This window comes from Ascidiella aspersa, chromosome 1 (genome assembly GCF_963924565.1).
Source record: "Ascidiella aspersa chromosome 1, kaAscAspe10.2, whole genome shotgun sequence".
In the NCBI taxonomy this organism is placed as follows: domain Eukaryota; kingdom Metazoa; phylum Chordata; class Ascidiacea; order Phlebobranchia; family Ascidiidae; genus Ascidiella; species Ascidiella aspersa.
This window is the reverse complement of record NC_139447.1, coordinates 39,177,700-39,202,350: the sequence shown is the minus strand read 5'-3', so window position 1 is coordinate 39,202,350 and position 24,651 is coordinate 39,177,700. Positions and strand designations below refer to the sequence as shown.

Here is a 24,651-nt window from a genome sequence, read left to right as displayed (position 1 = left end):
GAAATCACTACAAACGCTCCTAAAACTGCCACAAACACAACAAAAGAAAGCAAATTCGAACAACTTCTTTTCCTTTTTGGACAGCTTTTTTCTTCAAGGGCTTTATTATCAAGCGATTCCTTACTATTATCCATTTGCACTCAATTTTTTTTAAAGATTGTGAACAAGTTTGGAAAGAGGTTAAAAATTTACATTATAATCTTATTTATTGCGTCATAAGAGGTTTTGGCAAATGTACTTGATTTTTTAGTTAAATTTTAAAATGTAGTGGGTCGACCACACGCATACGGTAGGTTGAATAAGCTATTTGCTTGATTTCTTAAGTGTTTGCGCGAGTTGCATTATGGTAGTGTATGTCAGATATGACAAAAATGTAAAGGTTAGTTATGATCTTTTCCGTTGTACTATCGAAAAAATATGTATGGCATTATAAACAATATTGATCAACGTTAAATGAATATCAAAGCCCATACAACAGTAAGTAGCATTTTTTAAACGTTTAATTTTTAATAATAAATAAAGATTTATTTTAACATTTGCAAAATGCTATATAATTCTGTGGGCTTTGATATTCATTCAACGTCTTAATATAACAAAGCTAGTAATCAGCTCTTACATTTTAAGTTCTACCAAACTTATTGATGATAACTTGATATTAAATAAGATATTCGCAGTACAATTTTAGTTTTTCATAAGTTTCTATTTTGTGAACTATCACCCCTACTCTTCGGTTAATCACGTGACCCAACGTTTTTCTTTTCTCTGTTTATGACGCAATAATTAACATCCGGGAGAGTTTCACGTTAAGTTGGTAGCGACGAAATGCAAACAACAGTTTTACTTCGAGAATAATTCGACCACGTTTTTCAGTCACGACTTATTAAAACAGCTGCGCTGTTGCGAAATAACCAACACAGTGTAGCGTTTCTGTAGTTGAAAGTAACTGGTCTTTGGTTTTACTGTTTGGCATGTTTTTTTGTTTAAAGTTTAAACTTTTTTGTTTGTTTTTTTGCTTATTTAGTATCTGATTTTGCTAACAGTTTTATATTTCTGAATCTTCAAATCAGATTTTCCACTCGTTTTGAAGATTGCCCACAGTGTTTATGTATTGTTTCACCAGATTAGGTAAGTTTGTTACTTGTAACAGTAATTACTTTTTTTTTAATAAAGGCGTTTTAGAATTAATTGTGTATTGTCGATCTTTACATTAAATCTGTTTTAGTTGCCAATGTTCGGGTTTATGTTTATATCACCCAAAACTATTGAAAACTGGCGCTGGTTTTCAAACTATTACCCCAAGTCACATGATTTACATTTTTCTTCGCTTCAAAAAATAATTAGTCCTGGAGTAAATTGGAAAATAACTTCACACAAGTTAGTTTGTTAAAAACTTTTTTTTGCAAAGAACCCCACAAACTCATTAATAACTGAACATTTTGCTTTTTTTGTTAATTTAATAAAAAAACTCCTTATGAAAAAGAAGACTGGCATCTAGAAACGTACATTTATTTTTACAATAACAAAAGCTGTTAAAAGTTAAATTTCAAGGAAGGCATAAATATGTAAGAATATATATAATAATAATACTCAAACCCAAACGCTGATTCTCACCCTAACCCAAATATTGTTATCTATAGGAACCCCCTAGATGTAAATGTGGTAGGATTCTAGACAAGCGAAAACTACTAAACTAAAAATTGTAAGCGCGAGTGTGCGACGGAAGTTTAAAGGGCTTTTCGCAGCTGAACAAATTTCAAGGGCGATTTTACGCAAAATGTGCGGCCATGGCTGCGTCAGAACGATAAATCCCAACACAAGCCTAACTTTTCCACCTTGCCCAAACACACTTGTAATGTGTACTTGTGTTATTTTTACAGATCGTAACCATTATCAAGCACTCCCGTTCCATAAAAGGCTGGAGGGGTTCCGTTACCGTCCTTACTTCTCTACATGTCCCAATTGCACAGGAACAGGCCAAGGTCTGAATGGGAGAAACCGCAAACAAGAAGAGCTAGTTGATTTTTGTGCCAATGCTATTCGACTTTCATCCAAAATATCTACGCCTTACTGCACATGCAGAAATTTGAACTCCAATAAAAAAAGTAAAATACGAGCGAAAGTTTTACCCAAACATCAGGAAAAATGGCTCTCGTCAACGTTAACCGAGAGGTCCAGGATGTTTTCTACCGATACAAAATGCCCAGTATTATAGCCAAGGTGCGTAGCTGCATAAAAAACCTGTTTTTTTAAACAATTTTGGAAGACAAAATATTAGGTTTGTTTAAAGAAAAACGTCCAGAAAATGTTTGAGTTTATTTTGTCAGAATTTTACACTAATGACAATTTCATAAAGTTTACTGAAGTAATTTTTTATTTTTATTTGTGTATGGTGCTTACCAAGTTTAAAGTTCGGCCCATATAGTTTTGATGACATTAAAAAAAAAATACCAACTTTCCTAAATACATTTTGTTTCAGGTTGAGGGCAAGGGAAATGGTGTGAAGACTGTTATTGTCAACATGGCTGATATAGCAAAGGCTCTGGGAAGGCCACCAACATGTGGGTTACTTTCTTCAATTTTAACAAAAAGCAATACTTTCTATTTAATTCTGAAAACAGTACTATTTTTAAGTTTGATTGGTGTCAAGAACATCAAAGTAACAAAAACTGCCAAAATGCTTCCACAATCTTGATCCAAAGTGTGCTTTAGCACTAATAGCTTAGTTAACATTAATGTAATTTTTTTTTTTTTTAATTAACATTTAAATAATATCAAGTGTCAAACATCTCTAATTGAAATGTCCCTCAAGAATTTAAAACAGGCAAAGTCAGTTTAGTATTATTTTGGTACAAATACCATCCTTACAATTTCTATTTTCAATTTTTTTGGCAGACACTTGCAAGTTTTTTGGTTGCGAGCTCGGTGCCCAAACTCAGTTTGATTTGAAAAACGACCGTTACATTGTGAACGGATCCCATGAGAGCGGCAGACTGCAAGAAATGCTCGACGTCTTCGTAAAGAAGTTTGTGCTTTGTCAAGAATGCGACAATCCAGAAACAACTATGGTTAGCACAGTTTAAAAATATATTTCTAATTAGAGTTTAGTTGTTTTACACAAATAGTTTGTATTAGTTCAGTTTGTAATAAACTATGTTTGGTATTTTTTGTTTTTGTAAAATGGAACAAAATTAAACAACCATGTTTTATGATTAATATGTTCTTTAAACAGAGTTAGCTACTGACCCTACTCTATAAATTAAATATCATCATTTTTTATTTTTTATATTTTAATCGTGATTGTACAAAGCTGTTTTAACAAAATGCTTTTTTTTATTATTATATGCAACACAACCATCATTTAGTTCACTGAACGTTTTTATAAATAACTGTATTTCAGTAAAAGTTAATGCTGAATTTTAACATTTAAAGCTCCACTATAGCATTTTCAAATTTTCATTCAGTTTTAAGTTTTATTTGAAATTAGTTTATAATTGCATAGATCAATTGCCTTATTTCGACACTATGCCTTTCCAACAGAACAGGTTTTAATTTGGTGACAACTGATTTAACTCCCAAGTTAAAGTGTATATTTTCTTGCAGAAAGTGAAGCGTGGCACGATTGGACTTGTGTGCAAAGCTTGCGGAAACCAGAGTCTAGTTGATCTACGTCACAAGTTGTGCACCTACATCATCAAAAACCCTCCGCAGAAAGACAAGGTCAAAAAGAAGGAGGAACAAGGTCATTCCAGCGGAGAAGATGTGATGCAAGCTAATGGAACCTCAAATGGCCATGTTGTTAAACCTGTAAGTATTCGATTCATGGTTGTTTAACCATCATTCAAAGCAGACTTTTGTGGGCCATAACCATATTTATTTAATTTATTTAACCATAAAATAATTATTCTTTTGGAGGGTTATTCATTTATTCACTTCTAATAATTTCATATTTGAAGTATTTCGGCATGTCTCGGAATTGTTTGACAAAACAAATTGAAGATGGCCAATCTTTACTTTTAATATTCTGGTTTAAACCTATTTCATGCTATGTAACATGGGGTGCTGTCAAAATGTGTAATTGATTGTGTGTAAAATAGAACCCCTAGTTAATGGAATTTTCATTTCAGCCAAAAGCAAATGGAGAGAATGGTTTTGCTGACGATGATTGGTCGGTTGACGTATCCGAAGAAGCGGTCGCTGCTCGACTCCAGGATATTACGGCAGGAGCTGCTTCGCTCACTCTAACAGAAGACTTGGAAAGAACCCCGACCGAACGAGCAAACATGTTCTATGTCTTCGTCAAACAATGCATCACATCTGGAAAAGTTGCAACTGTGAGTTTGACAAACAAATTTTATCATTTTTTCGCACTTTTTGGTTGATAAAGCTTATTTGACCTTGATTGGACAATGATTTTTTTCAGTATACTCATTTATTACCACCTTTAGTATAATGCACTGATTTAAATTGCTGGTCACCAAACCTCTATTTTTAAGTTGTTGGACATTTTAAAGCTTGTTGTGATCAGCAAATTTAAGTTTTGATGTTATTGAAATGAAACCCTTTTGAGCTATGGTAAGTTACACCTAAACTACGTTTATTAGTTACTAAATTGTTTGATATTTTTCTTTGTTTTTATGTTAAGACCCCTTTGACATGAAATTTCCACTGGTTGTCACAAGACCAACACTAAACAAGCAGGACTATGTTGGTCTCCACAAACTTTATTGATCTTCTGTTGTTGCAACTTGTACCCCTCCAACCTAATGCAATTGATTTTTGTCTTTCCAGTCGGCAAAAGAGATTTTAGCTCAGGCAGAACGCCTGGATCTAAGAAGCAAAGCTCCTCTTATTCTGGTTGAACTTCTTTGTGACAGCCAAATGAGGGAGCAGATAAAGAAATATAGGAGCATCTTCATACGGGTAAGTCGATCCATTTGTACAACACCCAGGCCTGATATATTTCCAATACAAAGCACATGTTTACCTTAAATATTACTCTAGGTAGAATATTACCACTAGTTTTAATGCAAATAAAATACAGTATTTCGTAAAAAGTATTTTCTTTAGAGACTATTTGATCAATTTGTGCATCACCGATGCCTTATAATATGTCAATAAAATGACATTTAAACTATAATTTCATTGAGACAAAACACTAATGTATTTCCACTAGTTTTATAATGCTAATAAATCCGCAAGACCATATAGTGTCTAATCATGTAATATTTGCAATTGTGCATTTGTGCACGTCGCTACACAAATTTTAGGTTTAACACTTATAGAACATTATCTTACAGTTTTTAAGATATTTGCACCCTTAAGTGCTTTTGTGGAACTCAGTCACAACACAAAGCTGCTTGTCAATACAGCAAACAAAAATGAGAACAACATGTATCACAGGCAATATATACTAGGAGGGCCCTAATAAAACACAGAACACCAAAGGAATTAACTTTACAATACAAATTACAACTCAGCTGACACCTAAAGAAGGTAATTAGTTTTTTATGGTTTTAGAAACCGGCCAATTAGTTCTCAAGGTTTATTGGTAACAGTTTACTGAAACTATACTCAACACAGAAATGCCGTTTTTTGAAGATGGCTGTTTACTGTTGTAGTTTAAAAAAGAACAAAAACTGTACATCTGGTGGAAACTAAAAAAGGCTATCAAATTTGAGAAAAATCCAGTCCTGTCTACAAACCGTGTACATGTATCTGTAAAAGTTACATTTTACATCTATGCATAATTCATGAAGTAGACCTTACAAGATAATGCTAAAGTTGACATACTGATGTATATATATATCTTTTAAATCAATATTTGCATGCATATTTAATCCACCTGTTTGTCTTTTTTTTTCCAAAAAACTAGCTGTATTACCATTTTTCAAGTGAATACTAATTAGCCAATGAGGGTAAACTCCTAATATAATATACCTAGTGCCTTCAGCAAACAAATTAATGCTCATAAGCAATTAACCATTTGGACTAAGTAGCATTGTAGTGCAAACTAGGTTTTCCAAAAAAAAATATTTATTTAAAAAAAATTTACCTGTACTACCATTGTTCAAAGTGAACACTACTACTAATGATTAGGTTATAGTAATAATACCGATTTGGGGTAACTCCTAATATAATATACAAAGTGCCTTTTTTCTTAGTGAGGTTGTAATGCAAGCAAAGCAAGTAGGTAAAATTTACCTGTGTCTTACTGTATTAACATCGGAAAACGTGAACTCATAATTGGAATTTAATATGTTTGCTTCTTGCTCTAATACTGCTGACAAGACCCGTTGGTTACATATTAACTGACATGTAATGGTTTGGAAACATTTGTTCTGCGTGGGAGATGCACTTTAGCGCCCAATGTACACATGATAAATATTTCAGTTTGTAACATTGCCTTACATTGCTCAGTACTTTGTACAAGTATCGTGTTTAGCTTTCACACAAATATTTAGGCCTGCCTAATGATTCATTGCAGGGGTGCCACAAAGCCTATATTTGTTGACCATGGTATTTATGTTAGTTTGTTAAAAAAAAAAATTTAGCGGTTCATTTTTGGTCTTTATAAACCTACTGACTTTTTTGTCAAGTCTTTGAATGGCTCTGAATTTTTGTTATTTGAATTATTTGGTAACCCAGCACTGATAAAACACATTTCTTCCCAGACAGTTTCTCTCAACCGGCTTTTTGTATTTAAATTATTTTTTAACTTGTGGCATAGTTTTAGAACTGCTATTTATGTTGATCACTTTAAAAAGCTTTGGTGTTGTATTCAATTCAAATTAGTTTATTCACCAAATATAATTTTTTATAGCTGTCTATCGAAAAAAAATACACAAATGTTGTCATTGGCCACCCTTCCCTAAATCTATTCCAGGTTAAATGTTCAAATTGAATTAAGAGCATAGCCACACCTTTACGCTAATAAATGAAACTCCAATATTCTGTGCTTGCTTTTATTGAATTTGTGCTTATTTTTCAGGTTTGCAGCGAGAACAAAAAGGCTCAAAAAGCAATGCTTTGTGCATTCGAGAAGACTGTTGAACTCCACCAGGACGCTTTGCTGCCAAAAGTTGCTCACATCGTCAAGGTAGGTTGTCAACACCTTGGTGTTTGCTATTCAGTCAGCATTCACATGTTTGCTCAGCCCAGCCCAGTGTTTGCTGTGCTCTTTATCTTGCTATTTATGGTGGCAAATTGCTACATTTCAACACTGGCTTTATTGCCTTATATTTGCAAAAGCCTGTTGACAGCTTTATTCTATTTAAAAGTCAAGTCTTAGGTTGTGTGTGTTTTAAATCTTGAATTGTTCAATAAAAGCAATACAGCAATATGCTTTTTGCATACTTTTTGTTAATTGTCAAATTTTTGCATACTTTTTTGTTAATTGTCAAATAGTAGTATAAATATGCAATAGTAGTATAAATATGCAATAGTAGTATAAATATGCAATAGTAGTATAAATATGCAATAGTAGTATAAAATTACATACAACGAAAGCAATTGCAAACTAAATCTAGATAAAGCAACTGAGGTAGGCTAGAAAAACAACTATCCTGTAGTGCATTTGGAACTGACGACCTCTGTCATATCTGGACCAACTGACATACACAGACTTTTGGGAACCGTGTACCACAGGGGTTCCTAAACTGGGGTCCATGAACCCCTTGGGGGTCCGTTAACTAATTTTAGGGGGTCCATAAACACCTAATTGAAATATTAGTGTATTATTTAGGAAGTAATCAATTAAAAAAAACATTTTAGCACTAAACAAATTTAGAATTCAAATTTTTACGAATGAAATCAGCATATGTATAAAGTTGCCTTGTATTGTGACGTCAATTTATAATTTCTTTTTTAAAATATTTTTGCCTACTTGGTCCATGCACAGCAAAACTAAATTTTTAGGGGTCTGCAGTAAAAAAAAGTTCAAGATTCCCTGCTGTTAAATCAACCTCCCTTAGACCACCTGTTTCTGTCCTGTAGGATCTTTACAACCTCCTGTTGTGTTGTGTAGGATCTTTATACACTCAAGGAGATGGAAAACGTTTTTTTAATCTCTAATTCAAAATATCTTTCTCTTAAATTATACACATGAGACTACAACGAGTCTTTGTTGACCCCCAAAACCTTGGTTAAGAAAAGGAAAATTTGGTACCTAAGGTGTAATATGTTATAATATTTGCAAAATATTGATATTGTTGGCTTCAGGAGACGGCTGGAGGTCAAATTTTGGTAAAATAACAACTTTTAATTTATTTTTTTTTTTATTTTTTTTTTTTTTACAGTGGTGTAATGCCAAAAAAATTTGTGCAAATTGGTGGTAACACTGCCTTTAAGCACCTTTGTTAGTGTTAACAAGCATTTTATACCTCTGTTTGTGACGTGTAGGATCTTTATGACCTTGACATCATTGAGGAGGAAGTTTTGATCGAGTGGGGAACAAAGAAGAGCAAGAAGAACGTGAGCAAGGACCTGAGTCGGATGATCCACTCCAAAGCTGCTCCAATCATCACTTGGCTCAAGGAAGCCGAGGAGGAAAGTAGCGAGGAAGATGAAGAAGATGAGGTGGGGATCATGAATGTTTCTATTGAATTTTTGCTCTTTTTTTAAACTTTTTTTTTCACAATAATTTTGTAATTTTTTTATTATCATGTTCTAATCCAATTCAATTCAAGTAGCTCTCTTTTTTTAGTTACAAAATTAGGTAATGTTGCGTATCGGACAATAATTTGATAATAATTTTGGTTGATTTTTAATTAATGGTAATGCATGTTTGTTGTCATTATTATTATGTTTAATTCTATTTTTTTTAAATGAGCAAAATATAATATATGTTTTACTATTTTTGTTGAAGCAGCTCTCAAGCACATGTTTTTGTTACAAAATTTATTTAGGTTTATTTAAAACTATATATATATATGAATATTAAGCTTGCATTTAAAGTTAAGACAGGACAATACAAATCTTCTCTTGGGATGTAAAACAACCAAAAAAAAGACATGAAAATATGTGATTCATTTTCGTTTTACACTTAAGGCAATATCACACATACTAAATTAATTTTTTGCTTGTAATAGTGCAATGATTTTGAAGCAAACAACAAAATATATGTTTTTTGTCACCATTGTGTCAATCTGTTTTTCCAATATATTATGTTTTTGAACAAGTTTCAATTAAAAATTTTAATTTTTTTTGTTGAGCAAAGTATAAAAGCAACACAATTTAAACAAAACAAAAAAATAACGACAAACCAAATAACCATTTGTCCCACAACTAATTTTAACGTCATGCTAAGTCATTATGTTACAACATTGTAAATGTGCATTAACATGAGCAGATGCATGTAGCAGACAGTCGAAACTAGTCATGCAATTAGGTCGTGTTATGCAAGGCAGTTAATGGTTATTTTGCACGAATTGGCGAGCATTAACATTACATGAATAGCATAGTTAGCATCATCGCAGTTTCGTCATAATAATGTTGTGTTGTAATCATACGTTGCTTGAAACAGCAATTGGTAATCACAACAATACAAACTGTCACCTTGCTGTTAAGCGTTAGAAGGTTTACCTTATAGCATCCTAGCTTTATTATTTTGCTCTTAATGTGTAACATGTTTTTTTTTGATGATTTATCATTAAATGCTGCATGGCTGTTCAGGAAATGGCTGTCGATTTAAGTCTGGCATTATTTCATGCAATTTGTCACTCTGGCCAAAATCAGTAGCAGCCCAACAAAAATGTTTTGAAACAGACTTGCATTGGCTTAAAAGATAACATAATTACATGGTATCCATAATAAACTTTTTACCCTCCTACCTTTTGTATTTTATTTTTACATATAATTGCATTGTCAAAATACTAGCCGTTTAGTTTTACCCTTACATGACTGTTCAGTTATAACATACGCAACAAGAATATCAAAGCCTATACAGAAGTAGGTATCATTTTGAACGTTTCGAATAAATCTTTATTCATTTTCAACATCATTTTATTTCCTTTTTTAACATTCTTATTACATCTTACTACAACCTCCAACCATTATGCTACAAAGTTTTAACATAGTTTCTTTTCAATAACAAATTGCATTTACAATTCCTTCTGTATGCATATTGCATAAATAATGAACACATATCCTATATCAGATTGAGATGGGTACACCTATGATGGCTTAGTTTACCTATTAAATGACGGCCCCTATTTCAGTTGTAGTTTTTACCTTCACCCACTTTTAAATTTAAACCTATGTTTTTAGCATAGTTTTTTTCCTTATCAACCTACTGTATGTTGATAATGCTGACACATCTATCCCCTTTTTAGATTGAGATTGAGTACACTTACCGAGCTGGATCCCAACTTCGTGTTGAGGACAAACCTTCAGCGACCAACAACAACATTTCAGCTGTTCATGCTGGGAATGGTGATGCTGAGAACGGAGCTGACGATGATTTCAACATCGACGACATTTAACCACCCTCTCTACAATACAGACAATACATTTATTTACCCTTGGCCACTATTTCCTGCTGGTATATTATATATACATGGCGTGTGTTTAGGTTTGTTGTATAGATATTGTAATATGTGCAGAAACGTGAAAATGTCTGGCCTAACTTATAAGCTTCAAATAATAAGTTTTTTTAGGTTTTTGATAATTTCAAATCGGTTCTAAGCCACTATCCTTTATTAATATGCGTTTGTCGTCTGATATTTTGAGGACAAATGGAGACAATCAACAATCACCCATCATTGATGTCAGACTAATGTACATAGCCACAACCCTATTATTACAACACAAAAATATACATTTTTTCGCAAAAAGGAATATAAAAATTGTACCAAATATTACAAAAATTTTGTTTAAAAAATGGCATAAAAAGCAATTTTAACTATTTTGGTTTGTTAAATTACCTTTTAACCTTTAAAACACTTAAAAAAATTGCACAAAAGTGATTTCAACCATCTTTAAGTCCTAAAAACCCAAATTTCGTCACCGAAATCGTACCAAGTTATTTTTACCGACTCTGGACTGGTACAGCCCTCATGGCGGCTGTTGGTCGAATTATTGCTGAGCGATCATTCAGGAAACTACTCGTGTTTAATCGCTTTGGCAGGCGCCCTACTTTCAAGCCATTAACTATATGACTGAAGTACGAACAACCAAACCAGTTGTGCTCACATTTCCAGTTCTTTTCGCCATTGAATTTCACTTCTAAAGTTGCAACAATAACTTAAATATAGCAACAAAAAATAAGCTATTTAAAGCTAAAAAATACCTTGTATAAACTGTCTACACGACTTTTATAATATCGCATTGGTTTGCTATGTATTGAATCGCTTTGTAAATGCGGCTTTAACAGCGCGTTAATGTAAAACTACTGTACATAGAGCACTGCATTTGTTAACACGCGAAAGACTGCGTTTATAGGAAGAAGTAGCTTCTATTTGGGCCAAACTGAAGGCCAGAGTTCCACAAAGCTTTTAACCTGGTGGTTTGTTAAGGTTGAGTTCGTGTTACTGTTTGCTTGGTTTTCTTCCGGTGTTAATAAAAGGAATCTGCAGTAGCAAACCTCGGTGGTACAGAGTTTGCAAACTGTGCGTCGTTTCAATTTTTGTATCTAAATTAATTACAGTAGTGAATTGGTTAACGAATACCGTTTGGTGCCGCATCCACAGTATTTCTTACATACCGGTAATGTTAAACGTCTTCATGGTACAAGTAATTAACTTTCCTGCCTAAAAATCAATGTTCCTATGAATCGACGTAGGTTTTTTTACAATTTAGTTAGTCCTAACTGGACCTGGACATTGTCGTTTACTGAACTCGTTTCTGGTCAATTGGGTTAGCACAATTATTTTGTTATTTAAAAGTTCTTCAAAAATTATTTGTCTGCAGTCAATTATTGGCGACTTGTTCACAACACCGAGTAAATAAGAAAGGAGTAGTTTGAAAATATCAACAGGGACTTCTTAAAATTATACCTTTTAAACCTAAGCGCATAGTTATTCAACATTAGAAATAACATAAAATTGTGATGGAAACGTTACATTTGCGTTTTACAGCTATCGGTACCTCCAGTTAATTGATCTTTGTCCCATGGATGTGCACAGCGGTGATATCGCAAATGTGGAAATCTTTTATTTCAAATGACTGATAAACTCGCATCGCTATGAGCTTAGCAGTAAAACAAAGTTGCTGCACAGAAGTTTGGTTTTCGTTAATTTAATTCTTTTTATTTTTTTTTAAATAATTGAAAATTTAAGGTTAATTTGATTATCTCCTGAACTGTCTATGATGGGTAGAAAATGTAGACTATTTGGATCCTAGCAAAACAAATTTTACTGCTAGGTAATGGTGTGCTGTGAAACAGTCCTATTTTTTTATCTTTAGTTGTGTAATAAGCAAACACACGGCTTTTCTCCTTCACTATAGCCAAACAACATTATCAGCTAATCTGGAGTCAGAATTCAAACTATAGGCGAAGTTCCAGAGTAACAAAGATCCCAGAGATTGAGGCTGTGTTAAGCTAATAACGGAAATACGGTGTTTATGTAGCCATGGGACGGAACGCTATAAAAACAAGAACGTTATGCACTTTAACAATGAATTGTTTAATGAAAACGAGAAGATTTGACTAATAAGAATAACATTTGATAGGTACATGGACATCACGATAAGCTCTTAGGCTTCTATTGGCATTTGTTCACGGTTAATCCCACTGTTGGAAGCTAAAACTTGTTGCTTTTACCTCAACTGGGGATCCATTAACACATAAAGGTCCATAGTGACATATCGAAGAAGTTCACAAGATTCTTGTAGCCTAAATGGATTATTTTGGTTGAGTAACGGATTCAATTTAACTGGCAAATGTAACGCCCAAAAAAACTGATGTCCAACCTGCGGCCAGCCTGATGGTTACATGCGGCCCACCACTTATTCTCACTTTTAATAGCCTTTTTTTGAAACAATTGTTTCGACTATCATCAAAATGTGTAAAACGCACAGTATTTGATGAAGGTGTAATCTTACATTTTTTTCTAAGACTACAATCGAGTCTGGTGTCGCATTTCAACGTCAATTGAACACTTGTGCATCCATCATTGTTAAGCAAGATGTGTGTGTTTTTGCGGACCTTTTTAAGGAAATATATCAGCCCAAAGGTGTCCTACCATGGCATGATACGGCATTTATAAACTTTTTTTTTCGCGCTTTGCGTGATAAGGTCGAGATTTACTTGCATATTTGCACACGAGTTCACTCTCGAAGAGCAGGTGATTATAAGTGAAGTTGTTTTATGACGTTAAGATATGACGTAACTTTTGACGTCACCCCTCCAATTTAATAGTCTTTGCCGCCCATCGAATTTTTTTAAGTGGCAATGCGGCCCTTTCAGCTAAAAGTTTGGTCATCCCTGCCCTAAAACAATCACTCGCTTTAAGATATTGGCTAACATATAGAACTACAAACCAAAGAAAACGTGAAACTAGAGGTTAAACGTTTATTGCAAAAACGAATAATATAATGTTGATAAATAATAAAAAAAGTTTATTGCAAGATACAGTTTTTGCAGTTGTGAATTTTATGGTGGCTTTTTAAAATTTAAAATAGTAGAAAACATAATAAGACACGAAAAAACAATAAAAAGCAAAATAACAAGATAATAGTACGTAAAGTGTTGCTGCCAGGCATTATACCAATCAAAACAGCTTCTCATGTTAAAGAAAGATTACCCCAACGAGTTACTATACATATCGCTTCCACCAGGTTTAATAACACTGTATGTAAGTGGGGCCATAAACCAGGGAAGCGAAGTCGGTTAAAAACAACCAGAGTCCGACTCAATTCGATACCAAACTACGTCATTACTATGTCCAAAAAACAAATAAGTGAAATGAAAGCATTGGTTAGATCAGAACAAATTTTTCAAAACAAATTTTGCGGATCGGTGGACCATCAAAAATCAAAATCAACCCTAAATTTAATAACGCAACAGTATACAACTAAAAAAAATTGTAGCTTTCTCATACAACTGGTCTTAAATTTTAATACTAGATAGACTGTTTGTCACAACTCACAATGCTGCAAATTACGGAACTGGCGAAGTTAAATTAGATGAACAAGCCTTTACATCTTGTATTTTGCAATTTAAATATAAAATTGTAATATATATGGCGGACCGGCAGGAAAGTTGACGCGGACCAGCGGTTGAGACTGGGTTAGATGATTTTCCTCAGCGGATTGGACCAAAGTCTACTCTAGCTTTATGAAGTTTAGTTTCAGTTGTTAACCTATACTTTATTTAATAAATTTACCATTCAAGGTAAAAAATTCTGCGTTGGGTCTTAATTCGTGGCTGAAATTTCTATCAAATCGGTATCGGATCGGCACCGATACCAGCTCAGTATCGAGCGAGTATGAATAGTTGGCACCGGTTTTACATCCGATATTATTGGACACCCCTATTTAAGTTTACACCAATTTGACAGATGTGTTCGAGCTAATAAAAATGATCAGTTAACATATTCAAAACATTGAGCGGATTCCTGTAACTTTTTCACGAACCCTAGTGGGGGTGTCCGATCATATCGGATCGGAGCCGATGCCCGATACTAACTTGTATTTAGTATCGATACTCGTCCGATAATAGGCCGATAATAGGCAGCCAAAGCGAGACTGAAAAACTAGGACTTTCAGCCATAATTTGCGATTCAATGCAGCGTTTTCCACCTTCAAAGGTAAATTTATTAAAATTTATAGTTACTTTTCGTAACGCTAAAGTAAATTTCAGGCTACAAAACTGGAAAAAATATCAATTTAGTTTATTTTGTTATTTTGAGCACAATAATGATTGACGTCATTTGATATTAGATCAGATCACGATACTTTCTCCAATATATCGGATATCGGAACAAAAGTAAGGAATAACCCTAGACCCCAGTTTGAGGGTCACTGGGTTTAATTCACCCCGGTTGAGTCTGTAGAGGGGTTAATTCCCCACAAACAATCCTTTCAACCTCCAATATCACGCTGTGAACGAGTCTCACGGGTGCGCAGATCATCTCCTGCGCAAGGCTCATCACGAACTCATATGAATCGTGAAAGTCAGAGCTGAGGTCAAAACCACGTGATCGACTTTTGTGTCCAGACTCCACTCTAAAAAGGCAGATGAGGTTTAAAATACAGGACTTAAATTCGTCGTATGTATGTTAGCATTAGCCATTAGGATTTTACATAAAAGTCTAGGGCTCTAGGCATTAAAATAGTATTTTTAATAACTTTATTTAAAATCTCAAACGGTAAAAAATTATAATATAACATTCAGGTAAAAACGGGAAAAAACTGTCAAAATATCAGAATAGGTGAAAAGAATTCGTCAAAATAATTATAAACATGTCATACAAGTTTTTCGAACATCCAACATCACCTTGTTCCTTGTGGAATGTAGCGAACATACTCCAAATCCCTCCCTTCCTCCTGCATCTTGTTGATGACATGGAGCAAGCAGTGATCCGACATGTCCGAGTCTTCCGATGCTCTTGGGAAGACGAACGGGTTGCTCTTCCTCCTCTCCTCCCTCTGTTCCATTTCCTCCTTGCTCCCCTGAGCTTCACACAACTTCTCAAAAGTCCACTTCTTCGTCTTAAACTTCTCCAACTTGCGCCTGGGAGAAGAGAATGTTGTTGGTTGAAATGTCAGATACTTCACATTTTATTCCGATACCCGATATTTTGGACAAAAAGTATCGCGATCCGAAACCAATGACGTCATTACAATAGAAATAGAAATATCGAAAAAAAAGAAAAAAGGTAAATATCAGGTATCAAAATGAAACAAAACGAAAAAAAGAACCTTTCCTTTTATTTAATTTCTCCTTTTATTTAACGCTGTACAATTTTTGATGTAAATTCTTTTTTTTCAAAGACATATTTTTTATTCCGATACCCAATAGTTTGGACAAAAGTATCGCGATTCCATCCGATCCCAAATGACGTCATTACAAAAATAATAACAACAAAAAAAATTACAAAAAAAAAAACTAAAAAAAAAAAAATGAAAAAGTTAAGACATTTTTTTATCGATACCCGGTATTTTCAACAAAAAAGTATCTCGACCCGATCAGATACCGAATGACGTCATTACAAGCTTAAACAAGGAAAATAAATGAAATTCACATGTTCCAAGATGAATTTTCTAGGTTATATTTTAATAATTGAGTGTTTAGAAATTTAGTTAACACCCAATTGTTGACCTATTTTAGATAATTCTAAAATGGTGGCTGACAAAAACAGTTTATTTGATATTGGATCGGTACACAATGACATACAAGTTGCACTTCTGATCAAACAGTAATAATTAAAATATTTTTTCTAAAGGAATAAAAAAATGTCGTTGGACAAAGTAGCATCTGTGATAAAACTTGGATTAGATTAGAGCGAGGATTAGAATTAGAGCATAAAGCAATTCTCAAATCAGATTAGAATTCGAGTTAGTTGCATTTTGCTCTAGTTCATGGAATTACAAACTAAATTATCTATCGTTGTCCAAGTCTACATCAAACCTTATAGTGGGTGCTTCCTTAGTAGCCGTAGTGCTTCTTAAACAGTAAATATAATTCAAAATTAAACGCCAAAGTTATTTAAAATGGAATTAAACTAATCAATAAAATGGAATTAAACTAATCAATGTACGCCCAAAGGGTTCATGGATGCAGTTTGAGAACCCCCGATGAAATAAAGGGCGTATGGTAACACACTTGTTTTTTACTGCCTCAAAGATTATCAAACCTTATAGTTGGTGCTTCTTTAGTAGCCATAGTGCTTCTCAGCACAACATTCATCCAATGTTCCTGGATAGAGTGGATATCGCCAAACGCATCAACGTCACGGCTTATGAAGTGGTTGTCTGGAGAAGATGTTATCTCTTCCCGTCTCTTTAAGTGGAATCTACACCAACCCCTCCACAGGAATGGCTTGCAAATGTGGGTAGGATCTGCATCTTCATCATCTGTTGAAACCGATATATGCCAAAAATAATACAATCAATTTTATTGACAAATAACGTTAAAAAATTCTTAACCAGTTATTTTATGGTGGTAAAAAAATGATTAAAAATACTGATTAAGAAAATGTTTAAACTTTATGAAACAAATTATTATTTTTTTAATCATAAATACGGAACCAATTACAACATTTTCTTTTTAAAAATAAAAAAATGCCGACCTTATCAAGTTGATATTTGTGATTAATTTAAACAGGCAAATTGAAAACGGTGGCAAATTTAGTTAATTTAATCAAAAAAGTCAGGAAAGTTGTCTAATTTACCCACACAGGAATACAGAAACGTAACAATATAGCTATACACAACAAGCTATATAAAAAAGAACTTTAATTAAATCAACTAATTATCAAAATGAAGTAAAACAGTGAGAATATAGCAAAAACTCCTGGGCCTTAACTGAATCTAAAACAATACATTTCAACGAAAGCTATTTTCTTTGCAAATGCCAAGTCATGTTAATCAGTCTTCAACAAATATCGCTAAATGATGAGTCATACTTACCGTCGTCATGACAACAGGGATATGCGTCGTCATCGGCCTTCCATTCTGTGACGTCATCCAAACCGAACAAGATCTTCAGAGCGATGATGACAAGAGCAAAGGCGACAAGCTCTGGCACGTACACGCTAACACCGCTGAAGTTTCGCACGTGCCTTTGGAAAAAGTGGTCTTTTCAAAACCGGATGAAGTTTCAAGTACACACAATATTCAAGGAATACAAATTTGCGCTCGCTAGTCGAAGATTAAAAACGCTAAGGGTAGAAATCGCTGAACAGGGTAAAAAAACATGACTAAAATTCTAATATCAATTTTGTATCAAAACTGCAATGATAACACCCTAGTGTGGCACAGGTACCGATACTATAGCTTAGCATCGAGTATCGGCTTTCGAACTGATGATATCAGACATAATTAAAAGCAATGTAGGTATTGAAATACAATAGTTGCAGGAACATTAGATAAAGTACTATTAGAAGGGTTCGTTTGAGAAAGTGTTCCACACTTACCAATAAATTGCCAAAATCACCGCAAAAACTTATAGTTACCTTCCATAGTCGAGTGGCGTTGACATGAACTTGATGAAAGACACCAATGCATAGGGGAGGTTCAGCTGCACAACGTAACGAGCAACTAGTTGTTGGATGTCGACATTTGGCATCGCAGGCATCTCAACGTATCGTATAACACGATCAGCCATATAGACAAGCTGCAAGTAAAAAAATTTAAAGCAAAATGTTTTTAGACACAATATGCACTGAAATTTATTGTAGCCTAATAATAAATGTAAAAGCCAAAAGGTCGAGTAAAACTTGCTAAAGATGTTTCGATACGAGCTTGTATCATCATCTTCATCAGTCTTTATCAAGATGATGTAAATTTAGCTTCGCAGGTATAACATTCATTAGTCTAAATAGTCTTTAACATCAAGAAACATACAAACATATAATTATACCAAAAAGTCGATTTTTTACAACTTAGGTTTCTTGTAATTTAACTCCATGATAAAAAAATATTCTATATTTTTATTTAACCAAAGGAATTGTGCTAATGCACGGTTTTAATAAACTTATTAGATACAGAAAAATATTAACAAAATTTAAATATTTTTCATCAAATATATATTTCTCCAATAACATTATTTTTAAAAACAGTAAACGTTTTTAAAATGATACTGTTATGATAGCATTAAACTTTAATATTTTTAGTTAACCTTTTCATAAGTTGGAATTGAATAGGCGGTGAAATGAAGCATGTCAAAGTCAGTGAGTTTCATGTGAGGAAGAAGACATGAGACTGTGTCTAGAAACAAAACACAATATTCACTATGTTTGAAAAGTAAATTTTTGCTTTGTATAAATGTGTGACAAAATAAATAAATTTAAATCTGTTTTAATGTACGACAAAATAAATAAATTTAAATCTGTTTAAATGTATGATGAAATAAAAAAAATGGAACTCTGTTTAGATGTGTGACAAAATAAATAAATTTAAATCAGTTTAAATCAATGACTAAAAGAATAACAAACATGAAAAATATTTCCAAACTTTTTTTAAGATTAATTTAACTTATAAAAAAATAAGGCTTGACTGAGTAATTGCAAGTAATTCTAGGAGTAATCCTAAACTATTTAAACCCAAGTACAAACTGCAAATTCTCTGCTCAAGTTACACAAGTACTAGGCTATCTTTTAAACAGTTTGGATAAATTTGAGACACTGTTAAAACACTATTAGCAATACCCTATGTTTTACCATATTTTGTCAAAACTTTACACAAATTTAAACCAATACTATCGCTTAACATCTCAAACATTTTTAGCTCGTGGCACACTAAGAAAATCAAAATTTTTCGCAGCACACTTTCTACTAAACTAAACAACCATTTCAAAATTTGACTATTCACTCTTACGGCAAGGAAATAGGTAAACAACATATCATCAGATTTATAATAGATAGTTTGCATTAAGTCAAGCATGCTTGCCTGTATGCCGATTGCCTACACAACATACAAAAAGTCTAAATAACAAAAACAAATTGCAGAAACTACTTTGAGGCACACAAGTATATATTTATTTTGTGTAATATATTTTGATTTAAGATAGTTTTGCTGATTGATCCAAATTTGCAAAAACAGCTGCTTATTTCTTTTTATTACTGTATACTTATTGTTACCAAACAAAGGTAGAATTCCTTGTTTCATCCAAGCAATAAGATCTCCGATAGTTATTGGTTCTTCGCACCACTGAACCCCAACGGCAAGAATCGCCAAAACTTTTGGCAAGTGGAGGTAGTTGATTTTGTCACGTTCGATACCAGCCCTACAAAGATTGTGTATAAATCAGGGTTGTGGAAAAAATAGTAGAAATTTTCCCAGTAGGTAAAATTTTAGATGATTCCAATATCTCTTTTCATGTGAAAATTTTTTAAATGCTGCCTATTTCTATATGGACTTTCATATATTCCTACTTTGTCTAATTAAAACCTTTTATGCTCCAAATAATTTTGTAAAAACATAATAGTTTTTAAAGATGTTTCAATATGCAAATGAATTAAAGGAATTTTTTTGGCAACCCTACGCTAGAATTGTAAAAGAAAACACAAATGCCATTAAATGTGAATACAAATGATGCTTTTTTATGGAAAATTAAAAATGTATTTTATCAGTAAAAATAACCACAACTTTCAAAAAAATCTATTGTCAGTAAAAAAAGCCATAACTTCAAAAAAAAAATTATTTTGCTATATGGCGATTTTATTAAACAATATGGCATTGATATTTTTATTATTTTTTTATTATTGATTTTTTATTATTCATTTGATATTTTTTATTGCTTACGAAAGTTTATCAGTTCTCAAAAAGATCAGTTTCATTTTATTTGTAAAGATAAAAAAATACCAAATTTATCCACCTTTTTGTAAACGAATTACAATAAAAATTCCTTTGTATACTCACATGACTTCGGTCGCTCTTTTGACAGGTCTGCGATACTGGTTTTTAAATTTTGGATTGTAGCCTTCACTAAACTCAGGATTATCGCTCGAGTCAAGATTACTGGCGAGTGACAACCATTCTTCGTCAGACTTACAAATAAATATTGATTCTGTAAAGAAGAAATGCGAAGGGTTGCTTACACTGTATTTGGGAAATATGTGACTTTCGGTTTGTTTATTTTAGAAGAGAAAAATTTAAGAAGATTGACTTTCACCTTGTTTTAGTAAAAATGGGAGGATTAACAAATAAAAACAAAACAGAAAAAAAACATTAAGAACAGAAAAACATACACTAACTTACTAACTTTAAATAACTGAGAGAAGCGCATTGAAATGATAACACAAAAAATGTTATTTACCACATAAGGGCTAATTTTTTAATATTATTAATCTGGCAATACATTCATAAAATGTTGATAGCACTGTTATTTTCGGTAACTCTGGATAATCATTTAGTTTTTCACATTATATGTTCTTATACTAGCAAAAAAGTTTTTGTTCTTTTAATTTTTTGGCATATTAGTTGGTGAGATTAGTACCTTTTTTTGATAATTTTTCATTTTCGTTTTCCAACTTTTTTTGCTCAAAATCATTTTCTTCTTCTGAAGAGGAATAACTTTTTCTAGAAATATTAAAAAGACAAGCATGAATGATATTAAAAGTAAGTTTTAAAATTGATTTACAACTACGAGACATTAGAGTGAAAAATGAGACCAAACTAAGTCTAAACTAATAAACAGAAAATTAGTCTGCTTAGATTGAAAAAAAAAAATATATATATATATGAAAGATTTTAGGAAAAACGTGTTTAATACAACCAACACATCTTAATGATTAATATAAACAAAACATTATCTATATCTAAAACCACACTAAAATCTACATATTTTTAAACCTTCTTTTTCGGCCTCCCTTTGACACGGATCGTCTCAACTTTATACTTGCTGCTCGTCGGCATGGAAACTCATCAACATCTACTGCTTCCGGCTCAAAAACTCCGTCGAGAAACTCATCACGAAACGCTCGAACGAGCGACCGGTTAGACTCCTGGAATGAACTCGGATCGATGCACGCCAGGCCACTTTTTTGTATGTACTTGAGCCATATTTGCTTGACAATGTCACTTAGTGCCGGGGTGCAGCCAAGCTCTATCAGGGCATCCACCTGAGCTCTTAATATCACCTGCAAAAATATCACTTTGTGGTTATTAACATCAAACACTAAAGTAAACCTATGCAAACGATGACCAGCCTACCAAAAAAAATAATTCGGCCCAGAGAATGACAAAAAATTTTTAAGCAAAATAGGGAAATTATCCTTCTTCAAAGGAATCATCCTTCGTATTATGTATATTATCCCCTTTTTGACGCGACCCTCCAAGACATTTTCATGTTTCTTGTGCAGCCCCATCCCCTGATCTCAAACAACTGTATTTAAAAACAGAATACTGCAGTACTGTCAAAATGACAGGCCTCATCCATTCTGTCAAAAAGGTATAGAACACAAAGAAGAACTGACAGTGTTGGAACGCAAAAAAACAAAAACAAACAACATTTTCCAATTTTGTCGTTAACCTTTTTTTCTTTTGTGCTTGTTCAGTTAGAGTCAGGTAGGGTCTTTAGTTAAATGTGGCTTCTTTAAGATTCATGAAAATAGTCTTAGTGTGGTGGTGAATTCTTTTTTTTTTTAAATGCTACTAAGTATGTTTTAATAATAATAGCAGATTGTGTAAATGAACTAGCTTTTGATCAAAAGCAGCTCTTTGCATTTGTGCGGCAGAATGCAAATTATGTTTAAACTATCTTTTTAAACACAATTTACCTGATAGCCTTCGACTGTAAACCAGGGTTTTCCATGATCAACTTTTGCGTTTTTACTCGTCTTTTTCTTCTCGATCGACCTTCCACCGGCTAAAGCGTGAAAATCGTCCAATTCTTCTTGCACCACTTCCTGGGATTGTGTACTGCAAATCTGGCAGTAGTACAAGCCGTTTATCACTTCATACTCTTCACTCTCGCAAACTGGACAAACCGGCATGGTATGTGAGCATAGCACAAAGAAAGTAATCAGCTCAAAAAATCTCCCGAACTTAAGCGACGCTCTTTTAGAATCCTAGTAAAGCGTTAATTATTTTGATAAAATACTGCACATAGTTTTGGTTTGGTAAGGGAGTTCCCCCGGCTAAGAAATGGGGAATTACCCTAGATGAGAACCCCTCATACTGTGTCGTTTAAAACTAAAACATTTTTGAGCTGTTTTAAATTTGAACTTTAATAGGATTAAATGTCAATTGATTTACTATTATAAAAATTCAAGTCTTAATAAAAGGCAATTTATTGTTCGACGCCTTACAAAAAAAACAAAAACATAATCTTGGTTTATAAATGCGGAATCAACCCACAAAAATAGTGCAGAATTATGTGTGACTTCAATTAGAGTTTTTTTAGGGCGATGATAATTTTAATTAGAAAATTAGGACCACGACGAAATTTTCGTTTAATAAAATGATGAAACGATTGTGCATTGTTTGTTACGGTACCTTTCTTGTTTTTCTACTAAACAGCTATTTCCAGATTGACAAACAGTTCTATTTTTTCTTGGGCAACAATACCGCCAACTAAGGTATAAAAAAATGATGGCTAAATTATGCACAGTCGCCTGTCCTAAATTTGTAAGTTCCCCAATATATCTGTAGGTAGCCTATTTGTATACTGGGCTTTAATATCAAGTCGCGACACCTTTTTTTAGTAAGTGTTCGCAAAACACCAACATTTCGTCACCCCAATTTATTTATTTTCTCTTAAAGGGCGATTAGCAAAGAACAGGTTACCAGTGGTTGGTTTGGGCGCGGCGCGGAATTCAAGCCTTGATTGCGATTTTGGAATGCGCAACTGCTTGCTTAAAACACGTGTTGAAGGATTGTCAAGTTCTTGTCGACTTTGCACTTCATCAAAGCAGTTGATGGTTTTGGAGGAAGCAACTTTGTACGGTTTGTTGGGATGATCTCGTTTTATACGCCATTGGGGCGTACAACTATGAGGTGCCGCAACAAATAGTGGCTGTCACGCGCGTAAATCTCGACTGTGGAGTTTATAGGCTTTATTATTAACCACTTTTGACGCAGGGAAACCGCTTGGGTCAAAGCAAGGTTCGGGCAGGGAACCTTGCTTGATCTTGGCGGTGCAACGTAGTTCTGGTGCCACGAGAAAGTTAAGGTGCGTTGTAGGTGTCCAATAGAAAAGGTCGTGGCACTTATTTAATAAATAGGTTGCTATAAGCTCGCATATTAAACTAGTGGGTGACGCCGCCACATAGCATCGTCAGATGTCGTTTTACAAAGTGGCGGTTATTAATTAAGGTTTTGCGTTCTTAGATTCCGACGGTTGTGTTCACGGGCTTGTCTTGTGTCCGTGTAACGCAAGTCAATACAAACCGGTATTAGCACCAAACCTCGCGTAGGGCATAGGATTCCCCACCCCTGGCTTTAGACTTTAAATGCAGCCTTAATATTCCCTGTAAGGTTGTGGGTAAAAGGGTTGGTAAGGGTCTTTCAAAAGAACGGTGCTGTTGAATGTTCTTTGTAGGCCTGCGCGGGTAACACCGTTCTTTGTAAAAACAACATCGTTTTCAATTAACATATGAAATTAGGTTCTTCTCTTTTCCTCCCGGAGTTATTTGACCGATTCCCCTAGGCACTGGTTTTCAAGATAGCTGGCGGGATTAGCCCGATGTAATTAGGATTTGCTTGTAGCTGAATCAGGCCTTGCCTTGCAGTTTATTCCCATATTACTTCTCTTCCTTCCCCGTGAATAGTCAGCAATAAAATGCCGGGCAAGGCAACCGCTTGAAAACCAGTTGAATTTGAACGGTGCAACTTTTTAAGCTTGATAATAACAGCGCTTTTCAAATCAGTAAATCAGAATCGTGGTTTACTAAATACAAAACCCACATATACGAGATGTCTCGCTGCCAAAGCTCTCGTTCGGTCAATAGCTCCTTAAACTTTTTTTGCAGGGATAAATTTATATACTACTCCACAGTCGACCTTGGCGTTGCTTTTTGCGAAAACATTTCAATTATGCTGGCATTTTAG

The 24,651-nt window shown here is 33.7% G+C and overlaps 2 protein-coding genes across 2 annotated transcripts; one reads left to right on the top strand and one right to left on the bottom strand.

Moving 5' to 3' along the window:
• Positions 1-970: 970 nt before the first annotated feature.
• On the top strand, positions 971-11,817 carry LOC146170429 (eukaryotic translation initiation factor 5-like). The gene is made up of 10 exons (XM_083391022.1): positions 971-1,125; positions 1,878-2,217; positions 2,477-2,558; positions 2,893-3,065; positions 3,601-3,804; positions 4,125-4,331; positions 4,789-4,920; positions 6,989-7,096; positions 8,398-8,574; positions 10,329-11,817. The coding sequence occupies exons 2-10, from the start codon at positions 2,143-2,145 to the stop codon at positions 10,476-10,478; spliced, it is 1,308 nt and encodes a 435-aa protein (XP_083247148.1). The 5' UTR covers positions 971-1,125; positions 1,878-2,142; the 3' UTR covers positions 10,479-11,817.
• Positions 11,818-14,913: 3,096 nt separating this feature from the next.
• On the bottom strand, positions 14,914-22,595 carry LOC146170428 (TATA box-binding protein-associated factor RNA polymerase I subunit B-like). Its single transcript, XM_083388699.1, has 11 exons — positions 22,380-22,595; positions 21,454-21,740; positions 21,098-21,180; positions 20,521-20,668; positions 19,740-19,885; positions 18,779-18,867; positions 18,114-18,274; positions 17,569-17,720; positions 16,794-17,013; positions 15,434-15,670; positions 14,914-15,162 (listed from the first exon to the last, which is right to left on the bottom strand). Exons 1-11 carry the CDS (start codon positions 22,593-22,595, stop codon positions 14,970-14,972), a joined length of 1,932 nt encoding a protein of 643 aa, XP_083244825.1. The 3' UTR covers positions 14,914-14,969.
• Between the last annotated feature and the right edge of the window lie 2,056 nt (positions 22,596-24,651).